Source organism: Carassius carassius, chromosome 34 (genome assembly GCF_963082965.1).
Source record: "Carassius carassius chromosome 34, fCarCar2.1, whole genome shotgun sequence".
In the NCBI taxonomy this organism is placed as follows: Eukaryota; Metazoa; Chordata; class Actinopteri; order Cypriniformes; family Cyprinidae; genus Carassius; species Carassius carassius.
The window spans coordinates 9,010,415-9,029,204 of NC_081788.1; the positions used below are offsets into that span (position 1 = coordinate 9,010,415).

General features: G+C 37.3%; 1 protein-coding gene across 2 annotated transcripts in view; it reads left to right on the plus strand.

Moving 5' to 3' along the window:
* Positions 1–18,790, plus strand: part of LOC132115443 (proprotein convertase subtilisin/kexin type 5-like) — a 48,143-nt gene that overhangs the window by 4,262 nt on the left and 25,091 nt on the right. For both annotated transcript variants that reach the window (XM_059523925.1, XM_059523927.1), the window contains exons 4-10: positions 1,657–1,800; positions 2,268–2,344; positions 7,404–7,492; positions 11,835–12,007; positions 12,943–13,155; positions 15,912–16,012; positions 17,403–17,506. In XM_059523925.1, coding sequence (XP_059379908.1) covers positions 1,657–1,800; positions 2,268–2,344; positions 7,404–7,492; positions 11,835–12,007; positions 12,943–13,155; positions 15,912–16,012; positions 17,403–17,506 — 901 coding nt within the window. The remainder of the gene's footprint in view (positions 1–1,656; positions 1,801–2,267; positions 2,345–7,403; positions 7,493–11,834; positions 12,008–12,942; positions 13,156–15,911; positions 16,013–17,402; positions 17,507–18,790) is intronic.

Below are 18,790 nucleotides of genomic sequence, written 5' to 3' on the forward strand. Positions count from 1 at the left end.
CAGCCCATTATTGAATTGAAATGCATTGCGAATGCTTTCATTAAAGACAATGTATCACGTTGTGTTTGGTTGAATGCAAAACAAAGCCAATCTTCTGCTTTTCAAGACGGCTTTCACTAAAACGTAATGGCAGGTAGTAAAACTTCAGTGTTTTTAACTAAAACTAATTGGTCAGATTGAATCTTGCTCAACGGAAACGATGCCTGTCACACCAGATTAGCTGAGTTTCTACATGTGAAAACCACCCAGAGAGATAAACCGAGCTTTCGTAAGCTCTAACATAACGTCTAGCGGAGACATTTTCTGTGAGGTAACTGTAAAAACAGGCTTTTGTTTTCATAGCTGTCATGTTCCTCAACTCACAAGAGAGGAGAGAAAATGGTGTGGTTCATCGTGCTGTGGACATCCTTGCGCTTTTTTAGACTGTAAACAGCCTTTCAGATTTCCCAGAATGTTCGAAAGGTTGCACTTTGGCTGGGGCTGAAACCTTGAGTCATTGCACACATAGCAATTGTTGTCATTACTTTCTGTCTTTGAACGTATTTATAGCCTCTACCAAAACGGCGAGCGTGAACTAAGCGCTTGTTCTCTAATGGGTTGTTACAGCTCTGTCAATGGTTAATATCGCTCAGATAACATTAATACTTTGACCTGAATGCATCCATTTGGCTCAGGTTTCTCATGTTGACCTGTGAGTTATACTTTGGGAGCATATAAACTTGACTTTCCAGGATGGGGTCTAATTCCAACACAAGGCCCAATGAAAGTGAACATTTGGTTCCATGTGACGCATGTAATAACAGTGTCTGAGATAGACGAGGAGAGATGCAGTAATTTACAGAGATGTGTTTTAAAAATAATGTTAGGTTGTTACTACGTACTTGGGATTTTTTTAAAGCACCAAAAATAGGCAGGATTTTACAGACACATTGAGCTATAGTAATCGTGGGAGATGTGGGATTGAATCCACCCTTTATCTCAGTAATTCTTTTTATATAATAACTAGAAAACCCACATTTTATTTGCATCTGCAAACATGAACACAATGGGTTTATGGTAGTCCTTCTTAATGCTTCAATGTACATTTCTGTTCAACGGTTTGGGGATCTGTAAGATTTTTTAAAAGGTTTTTGATGTTCACAAAGCTGCATTTATTCGATCAAAAGTGTAGTAATATTGTGAAATATTTGTATAATTTAATAATGGTTTTATATTTATATATACTGTATATATATTAGGTTAATGTATTCCTGTGATGCAAAACTTAATTTTCAGTATCATTACTCCAGTCTTCAGTGTCACATGATCGTTCAGAAATCATTCTGATATGCTGATTTAAGAAATATTTATTATAAATGTTGAAAAAAGTTTATTATTTTGTGAAAACTATTAAATTTTTTTTAAGGATCATTTGATTAATATAAAGTTCAAAAGAACAGCATTTATTTGAAATTTAAGTATTTTGTAACATTATAAATGTCTTTACTGTCACTTTTGAATAATTTAATGCATCTTTACTGAATAAAAGTATTAGTTTTTTACAACAACAAAAAACCCTCATTGACTGTTGACTTTTGATCAGCAGTGTGAGTGTCACAGTGAGACTCTTCACCTAATTCGATTGTTTTATGTCCTCTTTTATCTCTGTCTTTGCAGAACTGTAATGATAACATCCATAACTGTCAGTCTGATATGAATATCGTGGGCGCGTGGAAGAGAGGCTACACGGGGAAGGATGTGGTGGTTACCATTCTGGATGACGGTATCGAGAGGAACCACCCAGATCTCATCCAGAACTATGTAAGTGTATCTCTGTGTGTGTGTGTGTGTGTGTGTGTGTGTGTGTTTTTAGGAAAGTAATTTCTTGCATGCTGCATACTCTGCATTATATACTTATTAGTGGTTACATTTTTAGTCACATTTGGTTTAAAAAAAACTGCATTTTGACCAAATAATAAATAAAAATGTAAAAAGCTCATTCTGATTCATTCATTAAGAACTTAAAACTAAGTCTTGGATCCGAGCAATTGAATAAAACAAAAGCAGCCAGACTGAGACTGTTCGTAAACTGACTGATCCTTTTGTGTTTATATAAGCTCAGTCCTGAAAGTACACGTCCAGATTCACATGTTCACATGCATAAGTCTAAAAGCGTTGTTCACTTTTAAAAATGAAGTGTCCTATCTGGCACATTCCTATAATGGATGGAAAAATCCAGATTTGACCGTGTTCTCATGTGTCTTTTTCTCCCTTTGATCTGTTCGCAGGATAATGAGGCCAGTTATGATGTGAACGGTAATGACATGGATCCCATGCCCCGATATGATGCCAGTAATGAGAACAAGTAAGAGTGAAGTTCATTACACACTTTGAGCATATCAAGTCATTAAAACCCTGGAAAGGCTTCGTTTATACAGTCCTCTCTGTGGTGTGTGTGTGTGAATGTGGGTATTTGGCTTCTGATCTGTGCGTTAATAAGAGTGTTTGGCATGTTTGTTTGGTGAATGTGGGTTTTTGGAGTTTGCTTTTTGTGCGTCTGAGGGTTTCTTAGGTGTATGAGTAAATATGGCTCTTGGCTTGCAATCAGTGTGTGTAGAAGTAAGTGTATTTGGCATGTTTGCTTGGCAAAATGGGATTTTCGGAATTAGCTTTCTGTGAGAGATTATGCGTGTGTGTGGAAATGTTGGCACAGGATCAGTGTGTATTTGGAAGTGTTTGGTGAATGTTGAGATTTGATTTGTGTGTGTGTGTGTGTGTATGGGTGTGTTTTGTGAGTGGGTGGAGGCCCCATGTGTTTTTGTGGCTGCCACTCTGTCAGTGTGTGTGAGCCTTTGCCAGATGGCTCTGAAGCTTTCTTGGACCGTTCAGACTGAAGCTTGGCCCGGGCTCTGATCCTCCGTGCCGTTGTCGTTTCTGCAAGGAGCTCAACTGCAATGCAATTCTGCAACTGATGAGTGACAACCGAACCTCATCTGCTCCCTTCATGGAGTTTTGCAATCATTTACGCACTCTCATGCCATTCCAGATGTTCATTTTTTTCTTTATCTCGTGGAACACAAAAGGATACATTTTCAAGAATGTTCACAAAGCTGTCTACTGTAGCAGATAGCTTTCAAAATATGAACGGATGAAAAAAAAAAAAAACACCATAAAATTACTGATAATAATCTTTATTCTAGTGTGCTATATTTTAAAGTTAACTTTCCCCCAAATGGTCACATTCGGTCCTCAAATCAAGACAAAGAAATTAAGTTTTGGCGCAGTGATTTTTTTAGTTATATTTATATACTATTTTGTTTTCTAGTAATGTTTTTTTTTTTTTAATTGGCTTTCATTTTTTCAGTTTTCATTTTTAATTATTTTGTCTTTTTTTATTATTATTATTTTCTTTATATATTAATATTAAGATTTAATTTATTTTATTATTTTCTTTATATATTAATATTAAGATTTAATTTATTTTAGTTTTAGTTATTTCCAGTGAGAGATTTTTTTTCATCTAATATTTATATTCTTGAGCTTTTTGATTTGTATTTTTAATATATTGCTATTACGGATTCATTTTTTCTTGGTTCAGTTTTAGTTATGTCCTGTTAGTTTAAGTAGAGGCATTTTTCTTTATTTTAAATGTTTACTTTAATTTCAGCTTTTTTGATCACTTTAGTTTTTATTTAACAATGTTACCCCTGTTTTTGTGTAAATAAAACATTTTTAGGACCATTTTCAGGACAAAAAGGCTCATTTCCATCTACCTGTACCAGTTCTCATTACCATAATTTAAAGAATATTTTTTTGTCCCCTTTGCACACCTCTTCTCAAGTTCCTCATTTTTTTTTTGGTATGATTCATGCCCAAAGCTCACAAAATGTGGGGTGAGCTATGTGCCAAAGCTTAATACTTTTCCCTAAGAATGAGCAATAGTAGTAGTGATTCTTGTCTTGCCTGATTCAGATGCCTCTAAATTAGGGATGCAACAGTTGACCGGCCATAAATCGGAACCGGCCGGTTTATGCTTAAAATACTCGATCGGCAATCGGCCGGTTTTTGGTCTTTTTCTGGCCTGATTTTTCCGGAAGTACACCCTCATGCACAGACTACATTGTAATCATTCGCTATGCAATTTGTGTGGAAGTATTTCAAAATCTGTGCGCGGGACACGGGCAGCCGATCAGCACTGGAAGTGCAGAGCTATACGTCTCAGGCACAGATAGCAGGAAGTGAACAGCTAATCCAGGAAGCGAATCATTTATCCAATTGAAAAATTTTAGGGTAATGATTCACATTTATATTTTTTAACTTGAGTCAATAGTTATTTATTTTTCATTGGCTCAAGTAAAAAAACATAGGTGTGAATCATCACCCTAATTAATATATATTTTTTTTAATTGGATGAATGAAACACTTTACATCTTTGTTTTATTCGCACCAACATTATTTTATTTTAACATTTTGGAATCAATTATTTATATAGCATACTTTTATTTAGTCTCACTGGTAAAGACCTTTTTTTAATTTAAAAGCAAATGTAAAAACTAAAATACTGAATGCTGATTAAGAAACATCTTATTGAATGTGTGTTGATTGGATTGTAGAACTATGCAGTTGTTGCCTTTAATTTCACATGGTTACAGTTAATCTTTTAATTTAAGGCCAGTTCTCTGTAGTTTCAACCCAATTCAAAAACAAAAGATAAATGCTGATGTCTGTACCATCTATGTTTGTATTGAATGTAGGCTACTTACTGTGCAGTTACTGCTGTTAATTTCAGATGGTTGCAGTTATTGTTAGTTAATAGCCAAAAGTCAGGTTGGCCTATTAAATACCAAATAAACATCTTGTTTACGCACACTTTCCTTCTTTCTTGTTTGTTGCTTAAAGATAAAAAAAAAATATTCAGAAATCGGTATCGGAATCGGCCAGTTTGCTTATAAAAAAATCATGATCGTGCATCCCTACTCTAAATGCTGCTCAAGCCCCCATCTGGAGGTCTCTGTATGTGAGTGCACGTACACTTGAGTGTTTTGCTGTCGTGACCACTATTCCCCCTCTTAATTGACACTTTCAGGAGCCCCTTTAGAAGTATTTCCGCGGCCCAAGGAAAAGGGGAGTGTTTGACGCTGTCACTGTTTTCAGGAGGAAGTGTGTGTTGGAGACGGAGAGGGAGGTTCAGGTCTGCATGTATAGACCCGCTCTATAGAAAACCATACCCCTCCTGTCCTGCTCCTGTCTCTGTGAGCTTCCAGTGAAGAAGGTTCAAAAGTTCTCACCCTGTAAAGGAAATATAGAGAACTCCTTTAAATTGGGCATATACTACATTTTTGTAGCATTTTATTTCCTTAGTCTGCTTATAATGCAAGTCAAGATTATTTGCAATTAACAAAATTTAGTTATGGCCATTATGCAAAAAATGTAAATATGAATGGGAGATATTTTACTCCATAATAATTTGTAAGGGTGCTAATAATTGTGGCAAATGTGTCTTGATTTACTTCAAGAACTGGTTTGAATTTTGTGAATTTATTTGAATGAAAGATCAAAAGGATCAACAATGCAGATTTATTTTCACAGCCGCCTTTGCTCATATTTACAAGGGTGCTAATAGTTTTTTGGGGGGGCGGGGGTTGTTCAGTGATTCAGTAAAGTCTCCCGTCTTTTGGCCACTATCCTGCACAAGCTGTCCATCTTTTATGTGCTGGAATGTTTTGTGTTGGTTCCTTCTACTGATAGTTTGTGTAATGTGAGTCTTTATTTCCCTGCGGTGGGTTTTGACCGTGAGCTTCACCGCCGGGGGTCGTTCTGAGTGACCGAGCGGCTGTATTGTAAATATTGGGAGTTCATATATCTCACAGATGAACATGGGCTTTGCACTGGTCTCTCAGACTGGAAATGCAGTTACTGACCCAGTCTGACCTTCAAGCTGTTTGTCAAATGTGCAGCACAAGTGGGGTTTCCCTCATCCTGAGTGTGTGTGGCTGTGGACAGATCTGTATGTCACATATAACATGATTATCAGGTTTGTTTAGGGAACGAAGGAAACATTTCAGTGTCTTGTGCGGTTCTGGAAATGCGGAAAGGTTCTGTTCCGGTGTGGTTTGTGTTTCTGGTTTTCACATTGACCTGTATTCTGCTAGCAGATGTGGCTTAGCCTCACATAGCAGGGTTTGGACTGATAGTCAGTTAGACAGGAAAAGTCTGAATGACATGTAGAGTGACCAACCACTTTATGCTTTTAGGCCTAAATCAGGGGAGGCCAACGTTAGTCCTGGAGAGCCTCAGTCCTGCAAAGTTTCACTCTGACCCTAATCAAACACACCTGAACAAGCTAAGGCTTACTAGAAAGCTACCATATATATATATATATATATATCTCAACAAAAATGTTGACATCATTGTTTTTTCCCCCTGAATTTAAACAGTCCCATTTAAAAGTATGGGGTAATAATTAATTTCTTTATTCAACATGCAATACATTTATCGAAAGTGACAGCAAAGCCTTGAACTTTTTTTTTTTATATCAAAGAATGTTTCACGTTTTTACAGAAGTATTAATCTGTTTTCAACACTGATAATAGAAGAAAGGTTTCTTGAGCAATAAATCTGCATATTAGAGTTATTTCTGAAGGATCATGTGATACTGAACACTAAAAATTCAGAATTGATCACAGGAGTAAATAACATTTGAAACCATATTGAAATAGAAAACAATTACTTCTTTAAAAAAAAAAAACCTTTGAACAGTAATGTAGACGTGTGAAGTGGTCATTCTTTTTGGATGTATTTTCTCTGACATGTTTTAGTGTTGGATAACCATTGGAATAGTTTCAGTCTGGAGTCACCGGATCGGGATCGAGTCCTCGGACCACCTGGGGTTCCTCTGGCCTTTTGACCTTGTAAATGTTTATGGTTGCGATGGCGACCGAACCCTGGTCTCATCCTAGATCTGCTATAGTGCTGCTATGGATCTTTACAATCTTTGTTTCTCTTTCTTTTTTCAATGGCTCAGATTGGAGATGGTGGTTACCATGGTAGTGTGAGTTGTTCTATGCAGCTGTTCACTGCTGGAGGTTCCAGCGCCAAATCTGTCTCCATCTGTCTGTCTGTGTCGTTAGGGTGCGTTGTTTGGGGATGACTTGTATTAGATTTATGTGGCTTTAGTTTGGGTCAGGAATGTATGCACGTTGCGTCTGAGGCGGAGGAACCGCTCAAATGTTTTCCTTCAATATCTTAAATATTTAGCCGCTGTGTTTAAGCTCTGCTGGCCGTGGAAGCACATGTTTAGTTTCAGCCCAGCTGTTTCAGTCTCTCTCTGTTTCCTGTCCACTTCTGCGTTCCTTCTGTGTGTAGTAGGTCAGCAGCAGTGCGTGTGTCATTACTAACACTAACGTCTGATGTGTTGTGTTCAGGCATGGCACGAGGTGTGCTGGTGAAGTAGCGGCGTCCGCCAACAACTCTCACTGCACGGTGGGCATCGCTTACAACGCCAAGATTGGGGGTGAGTGTGGCTGATGGTCACTGTCTGATTTGGACCTACTGCTGTACCTGGGAATTCTGCCTTTTGCTCGTACTCGGATGCATACACCTGTATGCGCCCAGTACCCCACAATAGTAAAGATAGTCACCTATGTACATTTTAGAGACTAAAAATGTTGTGTGTGTGTGTGTATATATATATATATATATATATATATATATATATATATATATAAAAATAAAATAAATAAATAAATAGTGACCTTGGACCACATAACCAGTCTTAAGTGTCAATTTTTTGAAATTGAAATTTAAACATCTGAGAGTTGAATAAATAAGCTTTCCATTGATGCATGGTTTGTTAGGATAGGACAATATCTGGCCTATTTGGAACTATTTTAAAATCTGGAATCTGAGGGTGCAAAAAAAATCTATATACTGAGAAAATCGTCTTTGAATTTGTCCAAATGAATTCTTAGCAATGCACATTACTAATAAAAAATTAAATTTTGATATATTAACAGTAGGAAATTTACAAAATATCTTCATGGAACATGATCTTTACAAATCCTAATGATTTTTGGCATAAAAGAAAAATCGATAATTTTGACCCATACAGTTTTTTTTGGCTATTGCTAAAAACATACCCCAGTGACTTAAGACTGGTTTATTTTTAAAAACGGTACAGACCAAATGTTTGGACACACCTTCTCATTCAAAGAGTTTTTTTTCATGACTATGAAAATTGTAGATTCACACTGAAGGCATCAAAACTATGAATTAACACATGTGGAATTATATACATAACAAAAAAGTGTGAAACAACTGAAAATGTCATATTCTAGGTTCTTCAAAGTAGCCACCTTTTGCTTTGATTACTGCTTTGCACACTCTTGGCAGTCTCTTGATGAGCTTCAAGAGGTAGTCACCTGAAATGGTTTTCCAACAGTCTTGAAGGAGTTCCCTGAGAGATGCTTAGCACTTGTTGGCCATTTTGCCTTCTGTCTGCGGTCCAGCTCACCCCTAAACCATCTCGATTGGGTTCAGGTCCGGTGACTCTGGAGGCCAGGTCATCTGGCGCAGCACCCCTATCATTCTCCTTCTTGGTCAAATAGCCCTTACACAGCCTGGAGGTTTGTTTGGGGTCATTGTCCTGTTGAAAAATAAATGATGGTCCAACTAAACGCAAACTGGATGGAATAGCATGCCGCTGCAAGATGCTGTGGTAGCCGTGCTGGTTCAGTATGCCTTCAATTTTGAATAAATCCCCAACAGTGTCACCAGCACAGCACCCCCACACCATCACACCTCCTCCTCCATGCTTCACGGTGGGAACCAGGCATGTAGAGTCCATCCGTTCACATTTTCTGCATCGCACAAAGACATGGTGGTTGGAACCAAAGATCTCAAATTTGGACTCATCAGACCAAAGCACAGATTTCCACTGGTCTAATGTCCATTCCTTGTGTTCTTTAGCCCAAACAAGTCTCTTCTGCTTGTTGCCTTTCTTTAGCAGTGGTTTCCTAGCAGATATTCTACCATGAAGGCCTGATTCACACAGTCTCCTCTTAACAGTTGTTCTAGAGATGTGTCTGCTGCTAGAACTCCGTGTGCCATTGACCAGGTCTCTAATCTGAGCTGCTGTTAACCTGCGATTTCTGAGGCTGGTGACTCGGATGAACTTATCCTCCGCAGCAGAGGTGACTCTTGGTCTTCCTTTCCTGGGGCGGTCTGCATGTGAGCCAGTTTCTTTGTAGTGCTTGATGGTTTTTGTGACTGCACTTGGGGACACTTTCAAAGTTTTCCCAATTTTTCGGACTGACTGACCTTCATTTCTTAAAGTAATGATGGCCACTCGTTTTCCTGTACTTAGCTGCTTTTTTCTTGCCATAATACAAATTCTAACAGTCTATTCAGTAGGACTATCAGCTGTGTATCCACCTGACTTCTGCACAACACAACTGATGGTCCTAACCCCATTTTTAAGGCAAGAAATCACACTTATTAAACCTGACAGGGCACACCTGTGAAGTGAAAACCATTTCAGGTGACTACCTCTTGAAGCTCATCAAGAGAATGCCAAGAGTGTGCAAAGCAGTAATCAAAGCAAAAGGTGGCTACTTTGAAGAACCTACAATATGACATATTTTCAGTTGTTTCACACTTTTTTGTTATGTATATAATTTCACATGTGTTAACTCATAGTTTTGATGCCTTCAGTGTGAATCTACAATTTTCATAGTCATGAAAATAAAGAAAACTCTTTGAATGAAAAGGTGTGTCCAAACTTTTGGTCTGTACGGTGTATATATATATATATATATATATATATATATATATATATACACACACACTGTAATACATCCAAGCTGAATTATTCAGGCTTCCTTAAGATACAAACCCAACTCCAAAAAAGTTGGGACACTGTACAAATTGTGAGTAAAAAAGGAATGGAATAATTTACAAATCTCATAAACTTATATTTTATTCACAGTAGAATATAGATAACATATCAAATGTTGAAAGTGAGACATTTTGGATGTCATGCCAAATATTGGCTCATTTTGGATTTCATGGGAGCTACACATTCCAAAAAAGTTGGGACAGGTAGCAATAAGAGGCCGGAAAAGTTAAATGTACATATAAGGAACAGCTGGAGGACCAATTTGCAACTTATTAGGTCAATTGGCAACATGATTGGGTATTAAAAGAGCCTCTCAATGTCAATGTCACCTTTATTTATATAGCGCTTTAAACAAAATACATTGCGTCAAAGCAACTGAACAACATTCATTAGGAAAACAGTGTCAATAATGCAAAAATGATAGTTAAAGGCAGTTCATCATTGGATTCAGTTATGTCATCTCTGTTCAGTTAAATAGTGTCTGTGCATTTATTTGCAATCAAGTCAACGATATCGCTGTAGATGAAGTGTCCCCAACTAAGCAAGCCAGAGGCGACAGCGGCAAGGAACCGAAACTCCATCGGTGACAGAATGGAGAAAAAAACCTTGGAAGAAACCAGGCTCAGTTGGGGGGCCAGTTCTCCTCTGACCAGACGAAACCAGTAGTTCAATTCCAGACTGCAGCAAAGTCAGATTGTGCAGAAGAAAAAACTCTGAGTGGCAGTGTCTCTCAGAAGTCAAGATGGGCAGAGGATCACCAATTTTCCCAATGCTGCGGCGAAAAATAGTGAAGCAATATCAGAAAGTAAGTTTCAAGGCCGGAAAACCATACTGGATGCCCGTGATCTTCAGGCCCTTAGACTGCACTGCATCACATACAGAAATGCTACTGTAATGGAAATCACAACATTGGCTCAGGAATACTTCCAGAAAACATTGTTGGTGAACACAATCCACCGTGCCATTCGCCGTTGGCGGCTAAAACTCTGTAGGTCAAAAAAGAAGCCATATCTAAACATGATCCAGAAGCGCAGGTGTTTTCTCTGGGGCAAGGCTCATTTAAAATGGACTGTGGCAAAGTGGAAAACTGTTTCTATTTCTATTTGGAAAACTGGGATGCCATGTCATCCAGACTAAAGAGGACAGGGACAACCCAAGTTGTTATCAGCGCTCAGTTCAGAAGCCTGCATCTCTGATGGTTTGGGGTTGCATGAGTGCGTGTGGCATGGGCAGATTACACATCTGGAAAGGCACCATCAATGCTGAAAGTTATTTCCAAGTTCTAGAACAACATATGCTCTCATCCAGACGTCGTCTCTTTCAGGGAAGACCTTGCATTTTCCAACATGACAATGCCAGACCACAAACTGCATCAATTACAACATCATGGCTGCGTAGAAGAAGGATCCAGGTACTGAAATGGCCAGCTTGCCGTCTAGATCTTTCACCCTTAGAAAACATTTGGCGCATCATAAAGAGGAAGATGACCTAAGAAGACCTAAGACAGCTGAGCAACTAGAAGCCTGTATTAGACAAGAATGGGACAACATTCCTATTCCTAAACTTGAGCAACTTGTCTCCTCAGTTCCCAGACATTTGCAGACTGTTATAAAAAGAAGAGGGGATGCCACACAGTGGTAAACATGGCCTTGTCCCAACTTTTTTGAGAAGTGTTGATGCCATGAAATTTAAAATCAATATATTTTTCCCTTAGAATGATACATTTTCTCAGTTTAAACATTTGATATGTCATTTATGTTGTGTTCTGAATAAAACATTGAAATTTGAATTCTGTTTTTATTCACAATTTGTACAGTGGAATCGGGTTTGTAGATCAGTTGACTAGACATTTAGTCAACATTCCTCTGACTGATTCATTTTGGAAATGAGTTAGTTTTCATGTCTGTTGGATGTCATTGGCACGCTGATCTACAGTGTTTTCTTTGGGCTTGTCCGGTAGGTGTCCGCATGTTGGACGGAGATGTGACAGACATGGTAGAGGCCAAATCACTGAGTCTGCACCCTCAACACATAGACATTTACAGTGCCAGTTGGGGTCCAGATGATGATGGCAAAACTGTGGATGGGCCTGCTTCCCTCGCCAGACAGGCCTTTGAAAACGGCATCCGACTGGTAAGAGCCATCTCAGCATGTATAGAAGGATTTTTCAAGTTTATATGAAAAGTGTGTTATGCTTTTCCATTTTTCCATATGATGTGGCGTTCATAAATCATAAGTGTAATGTTCAGGTCTGGTCTCTCCAGCAGTCTGGCCCACCGAGGGTGTTTTCCTTTCCTTCTCACACTCACCACCTGCTACGCCAGTGAACTTTAAACGTGATTTTAGTTTATCTTCCCTGAGTCATGAGTCTCAGTCAGTAATTGGCATGTATCCTGTGCCAAAGGTGTGTTCGGAGTGGTTTAGGCATGTTTGAGGTATGTGAGACTCATAGACATCAGGTGATACTGGTCTCCTCTCATCGGAAAAGGCTGGGGGATATTAATGCTTGGAAATTATGTGGTCCTGCTGATGTTAGTTCCTGCTTTGAAGTCTTTCAAGGGCTGTCAATCAGTTACAACAGTTTCTATTTATTTATTTGTTTGTTTGTTTGGAATTGAGACAAATGCTCATTACCATAATGCATCCATTAGATTATTTTTTACAGTAATAAAGCATTGAAAATCATTCAAATGCTTGAATCAATCAAAATCATTGTCTGGAAACAATTTACTTTTTGAATTTTTTTTATTAAATTGAATTAATGTAGTTAATCTGAACCAGCCATGTTGTTATTGCTTTTAAAACTATTACATTTAAAAAAAGGAATTTAATCTAAACTTAAACCATTTAAATGTATTTTATTTGCCAAAGCAACATTTGTCGTTTTATGTACTAAACTTACTAAAACTGAAGAAAATATAAATATACGCTAAATAGAAATATAAAAATGACTCGATTACTAAAACTGTTCTGTGAATAGTTATTTTTAGTTATAATAGTTATTTTTAACAAGCACATTTCACCGTAAACAATACATGTTCATGTAAAACTTTTTTTTTTCTTCACAGGGCAGGAAAGGACGGGGTTCAATCTTTGTTTGGGCGTCAGGAAATGGCGGTCGGAGTCGCGATCACTGTTCATGTGATGGCTACACCAACAGCATCTACACGATATCCATCAGCAGCACGGCAGAGAGCGGCCGCAAGCCCTGGTATCTGGAAGAGTGCGCCTCCACCCTCAGCACCACCTACAGCAGCGGAGAGAACTACGACCGCAAAATCGTAAGAAGAGACCTAATCTAGATCTTCAGCACAGAGATAACTTGCTTTTCATTAAATAGGCCTGCTGCTGAATTGGCTTTAAGGCCACCACGTTTCTAGTTTAAAGGCATAGCTCAGCCAGAAATGAGAAGTCTTTCATGATTTACTCACACACATGTTGTACCAAACATGTATGAGTTTCTTTCTTCCACTGAATTAAAAGAAGATCAAACAGTTGATAGTAGCCATTGACTTCCATTGTATTTTTTTTCCCATACTATGGAAGTCAATGGCTACCGTCAACTGTTTGATTACAAATATTATTTAAAATACTTCTTCGTGTTCAACAGAAGAAAGAAACTCCTAAAGGTTTGGAACAACTCCAACAAGGTGCATAAAACATGACAGATTTCACGTTTTTATTCATATGGGTTTGGAATGACGTTTTGATGAGTAAATAAAAATGACTTTTGTTGTTTCAAAATGGATGAAAACTTGATATTAATCTGTGCTTAAAATGATCTGAAAGAAACATTTACTCGTTCCAATATTTATGGAAACCTTTTGGAAGTTTAGCACCAGTAAACTGCACAATATCTTCAAAAGTAGAGAAGCGTCTCGCCATGTTTTTTCAATTCATTGCCGTTTAAATGCGTCTAATGCATTTTCATGTATTTCTTTGGCCACACACGTGTGTTTGATCTGCTTTTGGTCACAGTGTCATGAGAGCGTCCTGGTGTTAACCGCTGCGGTTTACAGCCCACACACACACACACACTCCTCTGAGAGTTACCGAGCGTCAGAGCTTCCCTGTCTCTCAGCTCGTCTCAGAGTGACGTGTGAAATTCCACACTGGCTTTCAAACTCCTTTTGCAATATATGTTTAGATTCTGAAGCCCAGTGTTACAGACATTAGCACTTCTCTTTGTTGTGGTCTCCTGCTGTTTTCTGGTAATACAGCTGAAGTTATAGTTCACTGAATCTCAGTTTTCTCCAAGTTTTCGCAACTTTGTCCATTTTCTAGATTACTTATATTTACACAGGGTTATTATCAACCCATCCAGGGTTATTGTCATTTAAAGGCAACTGCTACAAAGACACATACTAGCATTAAAAGTATTGATAGTGTTTTGGGGGATTGAAAATGCAAACTTTTAAAACCACTTTCAACATGCAAGTGTTTGTGGAAACTACAAAAATGTGCAGTTGTCAAAGTGGTGACATCACGTGCATGCATTTTATGTGTTCAGTAAATAGGTATGAGCGCATGCACATGGTGTTTCTTTAAAAGTGATATCGCCAACTACTGGCCTGGCATGCATAATATAGCGTTATTGAATGCGTTGACAGAATTTGAGCTGAAACAGGAACTGAAACTGAAGTCAGGGTGGGATATATATTGAGCAGCCCCACCCTTTTGAAAAAATAGCCTATAGCATTTAATTTGAATCACAGTTTAGCCAAAGCTATCGCATTTTACAGTTTATGACAGCCACAGTCTAAACGCTGTGGTTCATTCCTCATTCTCCTGAATACACTGGAGTGTCGAATAGCCGAGCTGCACAAATATATCCACACCTGTACGAACGCTCACGGAGAAACTTTAAAGATTTAGAGAAAGCATTTAATTCCTAGAAAGAAATTGCAACGAAGCTTGGTGCTGATGACCCGGAGTTATGCAAAAAGCAGAGAAACATCAGAGAGAAGTTTCCAAAGCCATGCAATACATGTGTTTCTAATAAATGTTACACCATACTGCTGTTGCTGTTGCTGTTATTGTTCTTTCTGTAAGATATTTAAAGGGTATAAAATAAATAAAATGCAAAACGAATATACAATAATAAAGCTTATATCAAAAGTAAATCATGACACCACATAAAATATAAAAAGGTGTAACAATTTAAATCCAGTTTAATAAAATAAAAGAACACTAATAAAATAAAGTAACAAACTGACTCCAATATGTTTTTTCTATAAAAAAAATAAAACCTATCTATTCAATTAGACATGAAGGGCTGTTGAAACCAAACAGCCACACTTTGTTTTTTGTGGATGTGACGTTTAGAGCAGAGTAAATCTGAAATCCATCATGCAGATGTCTCACAGCTGAAATTAGTCTCATTTAGATGATCCAAATGGCCTTAAACTAAACTCTTGAATATATTTCAAAGATTTTATTGCATGAAACTTCAAACTGATGCTGACACAGTATCTGAGTGCATCCAGTCCATGCTGAATCACAAATGTGCCAAAGTGGTGGTAATTTACAGCTAAGTATAGCACAATGGCACATTTATAGCACATTTCATTGGCCGTAAGTACTGCAGTTTGCATTTAACGAATAAAAATTAAACTTTGGCAAGGTTTCTTTTTGAGTTAAGTTTAGTGTGAGTGATTTAAGCAGCAGATGGAACAATTCGTGGCCCTGTATGAGACGGGATGAAAATGTATATAAATCTAAACCATACTAAAATCATAAATAGTAATTTTCAAAAAAGCAAATGAAAAATAAATAGTTAACGAAGTCTAAACTCCAATAACAAAATAAAAAAAGCAATGCAAGAAAACAAGAACACACTTGTTCAAATAAACGAAGCTGCCTATCACATACTCTCAGTGGAGACTGTGTTGTGTATTATAACAGGAGTGGTCAAGTATTGTTACTTCACGTCAGGTTGCTCACTTGTAGTGTCAATACACATTCAGTCTGTTTACCGATTAACACATGGAAACCCAATGTGAAAGAATAACCTGAATTTCTCTGTCTCTCTTGTTAGATCACGACTGATCTAAGGCAGCGCTGTACAGACAGTCACACTGGAACATCCGCGTCAGCGCCGATGGCAGCAGGGATCATTGCTCTTGCTCTGGAAGCAAAGTAAGTGGAAGCAAACTACTGTGTACTCTCATTTCTCTAACACTTGTGTAGTGGAAGTGTCTGTTCCAGGCCACTTCAGTGGAATTAGCATTACTAATTTAGCCAGTAACCATGAAGGTGTTATGCTTTTCACTCTCGATGACCCTCTGAATCGTTCATCCAAAAATTCCTCTATTAAACCTGTATGAGTTTCTTACTTTTGAACACAAAAGAAGATCTTTTGAAGAATGAGGTTAACCAAACAGTTGACCTTAGCCGTTGACTTCTGTAGTATTATGGAATCACTGGCCACCGTCAGCTGTTCAGTTACCAACATTTTCAAAATAGCTTTTGTGTTCAACACAAGAAATAAACTCATGCAGGTTACACAAAATCAGTGACTGAAACAGTGACTTTTAATTAACGCTTCTGATATGTTTTGACTGTGTGCCTTTGGGAAATGTATATTTGTGAATTGGCAAGTCATAATTATGACTTAAGGTGCATTCAAGCCACTTTGGCTGGAGCAAGATTGCAGATACCTTTTTTCCAGCTTCCATGTTTTTAAATACTTTTACAAAATAATGAATAAAAATGTGCATTGAGTGCCTTTTTTTCTCACTATTTGGTTTTTATTATATTTATAAAGGTCCTGTAAAATGGATCGCCATATATTATGTTATAATTGTGCAATACTATCATATTTTGTACATGCTATTTAGCTATTTTTGGAAATAAAAAGTATACAATTTATATATAAAATTAAACAATAAAAAAAGATGCCACATTTATTGCATCCACCATGTTTCCTCTGATAAGATAACCCTGATTTTCCCTCTCATCAATATGACATTGTGGTGTCTTTCAAATCATAAATATGATCTTTCCCACATGGTTTAAATGCATTAAGTGTCTATTTTGTGCACACAATAAGGATAAGCTAAAACAGGTAAACACATCAGCAAATGCTGGGTTTCTTAACAGCGTGAGGCAAGTGGCGTGTTTTCTGTAAGTTTGAACTGTGTCTGATTTCACACAGGAAATTGAGGAGTATCTTGACATATGGCTTCCATGTGACTGTATATTCCCAGCACAATGCAGTGAACCAAACAGAGTTAGATTGTTTAGATATTTAAGGGGGATAGTCGGGGACACATGGCATCCAGCTTTCTTTTGGTTTGATGTTTGAGCTCACTGTGCATGGTGAATTATGGGAGTGAACGCTTCAAACACACATCTCTAGGCAATAAGACTTTGGGAAGTACAGCTGAAACTGTGGCCAGTGTGATTGTTTGGATTCTAATAATTGGATTTGAAGATACTGAATCCAGTTTGGAGATATTATTTAGTCACGCAATTGGTCACGTAGATGCAGATGTCCATTCATCTTATGTTTGACTCTCTGTTGCAGTCCTTTCCTGACGTGGCGAGATGTACAGCACATAATAGTGAAGACATCTCGTGCTGGTCATCTCAGTGCTCCTGACTGGAAAACCAATGCCGCTGGTTATAACGGTAACAGGCTTTTTAATTTCTTTAAACTGCCCTGTCTCCTTTTAACAACCCGATGGGAAGTGATGCTTGTGAGAAACTTCATACCCAGGAATATTCAGACACTGATTTCATTTTTGTACACTTTTTTTTTTTTTTTTTTCATAATTAACATAATCTATTTCAGTATCACAAGAATCGAATACTAGCCTAACAACAACAAAAAGCTTACTTAAGCTTACTGAATGCAAATAAACAATTAATGATACAATAAGAACAAAGAAACTAATTACATGTTACAGGACCAAAAAACCGCACCAGAACAAAGGCTTTAAAAAAATAGACCTATGTGAAAAAAGTTCATGTAGTAGAAATAACTACTTAAAATGTATGTTATCTTCACTTGTGTAAATTAAATAAAGATTTATTCCTATTAAAGTTACTAAAGTTATTCAGTTGAAAGCAGTGTGAGATTACTCATTAATGACACACGGCAGGTTTATTAGGCTGCTGTCACTTTAAGACTGAATGAACGACTCTAATATAGTGATATACATGCATTTTTTTCTCAACTGTTTAGGTTCTCTTAAGACATAAATGACTGTATTTATGAGGATACTCTCAAAGATGGGCATTTTGAAACGTAAGTGTGTGTATTTGACCGTTCAAGCCCAATAAGCTGCCAGAAAGAACTCCGTTCAGTACTTGTGTGCTGTCTGAGAGGCAGCTTTATGTACGTTTGGGTTTCAAGTGAGTGCACTCAGACCGTCTCTCAGGCAGTGCTCACACATATCAAAATTTTGCTGCCTCTTGTGCTCCGAGGGTTTAAAATCGCTAGTTTTTTTAAAACTGCATTTAAGTGACAAGCTTTCATGATGGCGCAGTGACATCACGTGTGCATAACGCAGATAAAGACAATTAATTTTACAACATCAATATACATCAGGGTTATAATGGTAAACTAAAACCATAAAAAAGTGTCATGACTTGAAATGTGATAAACATTTCCTTGAAATAAAATAGAAAAAAAATTCAATATGAATTATTTGTTTTTTTGTAGTAGGCAAGTCATCGTTTCTCATTTTCTTTTAGTTTAACAATGTACTAAAATAACCAAAATTAAAACCATAATAATAAAATTGTAAAAGATAAATATAATCTAAAAAAAATAAAATAATAAAAAAAGCAAAAACACAACAAAATTCCTAAAAATGGAGAGGGAAATGATGAAATTCAGTATAAGAATAAAAACTAATATAGTCTCGATACTAAACTAGCCCTGATCTGCTTTATGATTGATGGTAATTT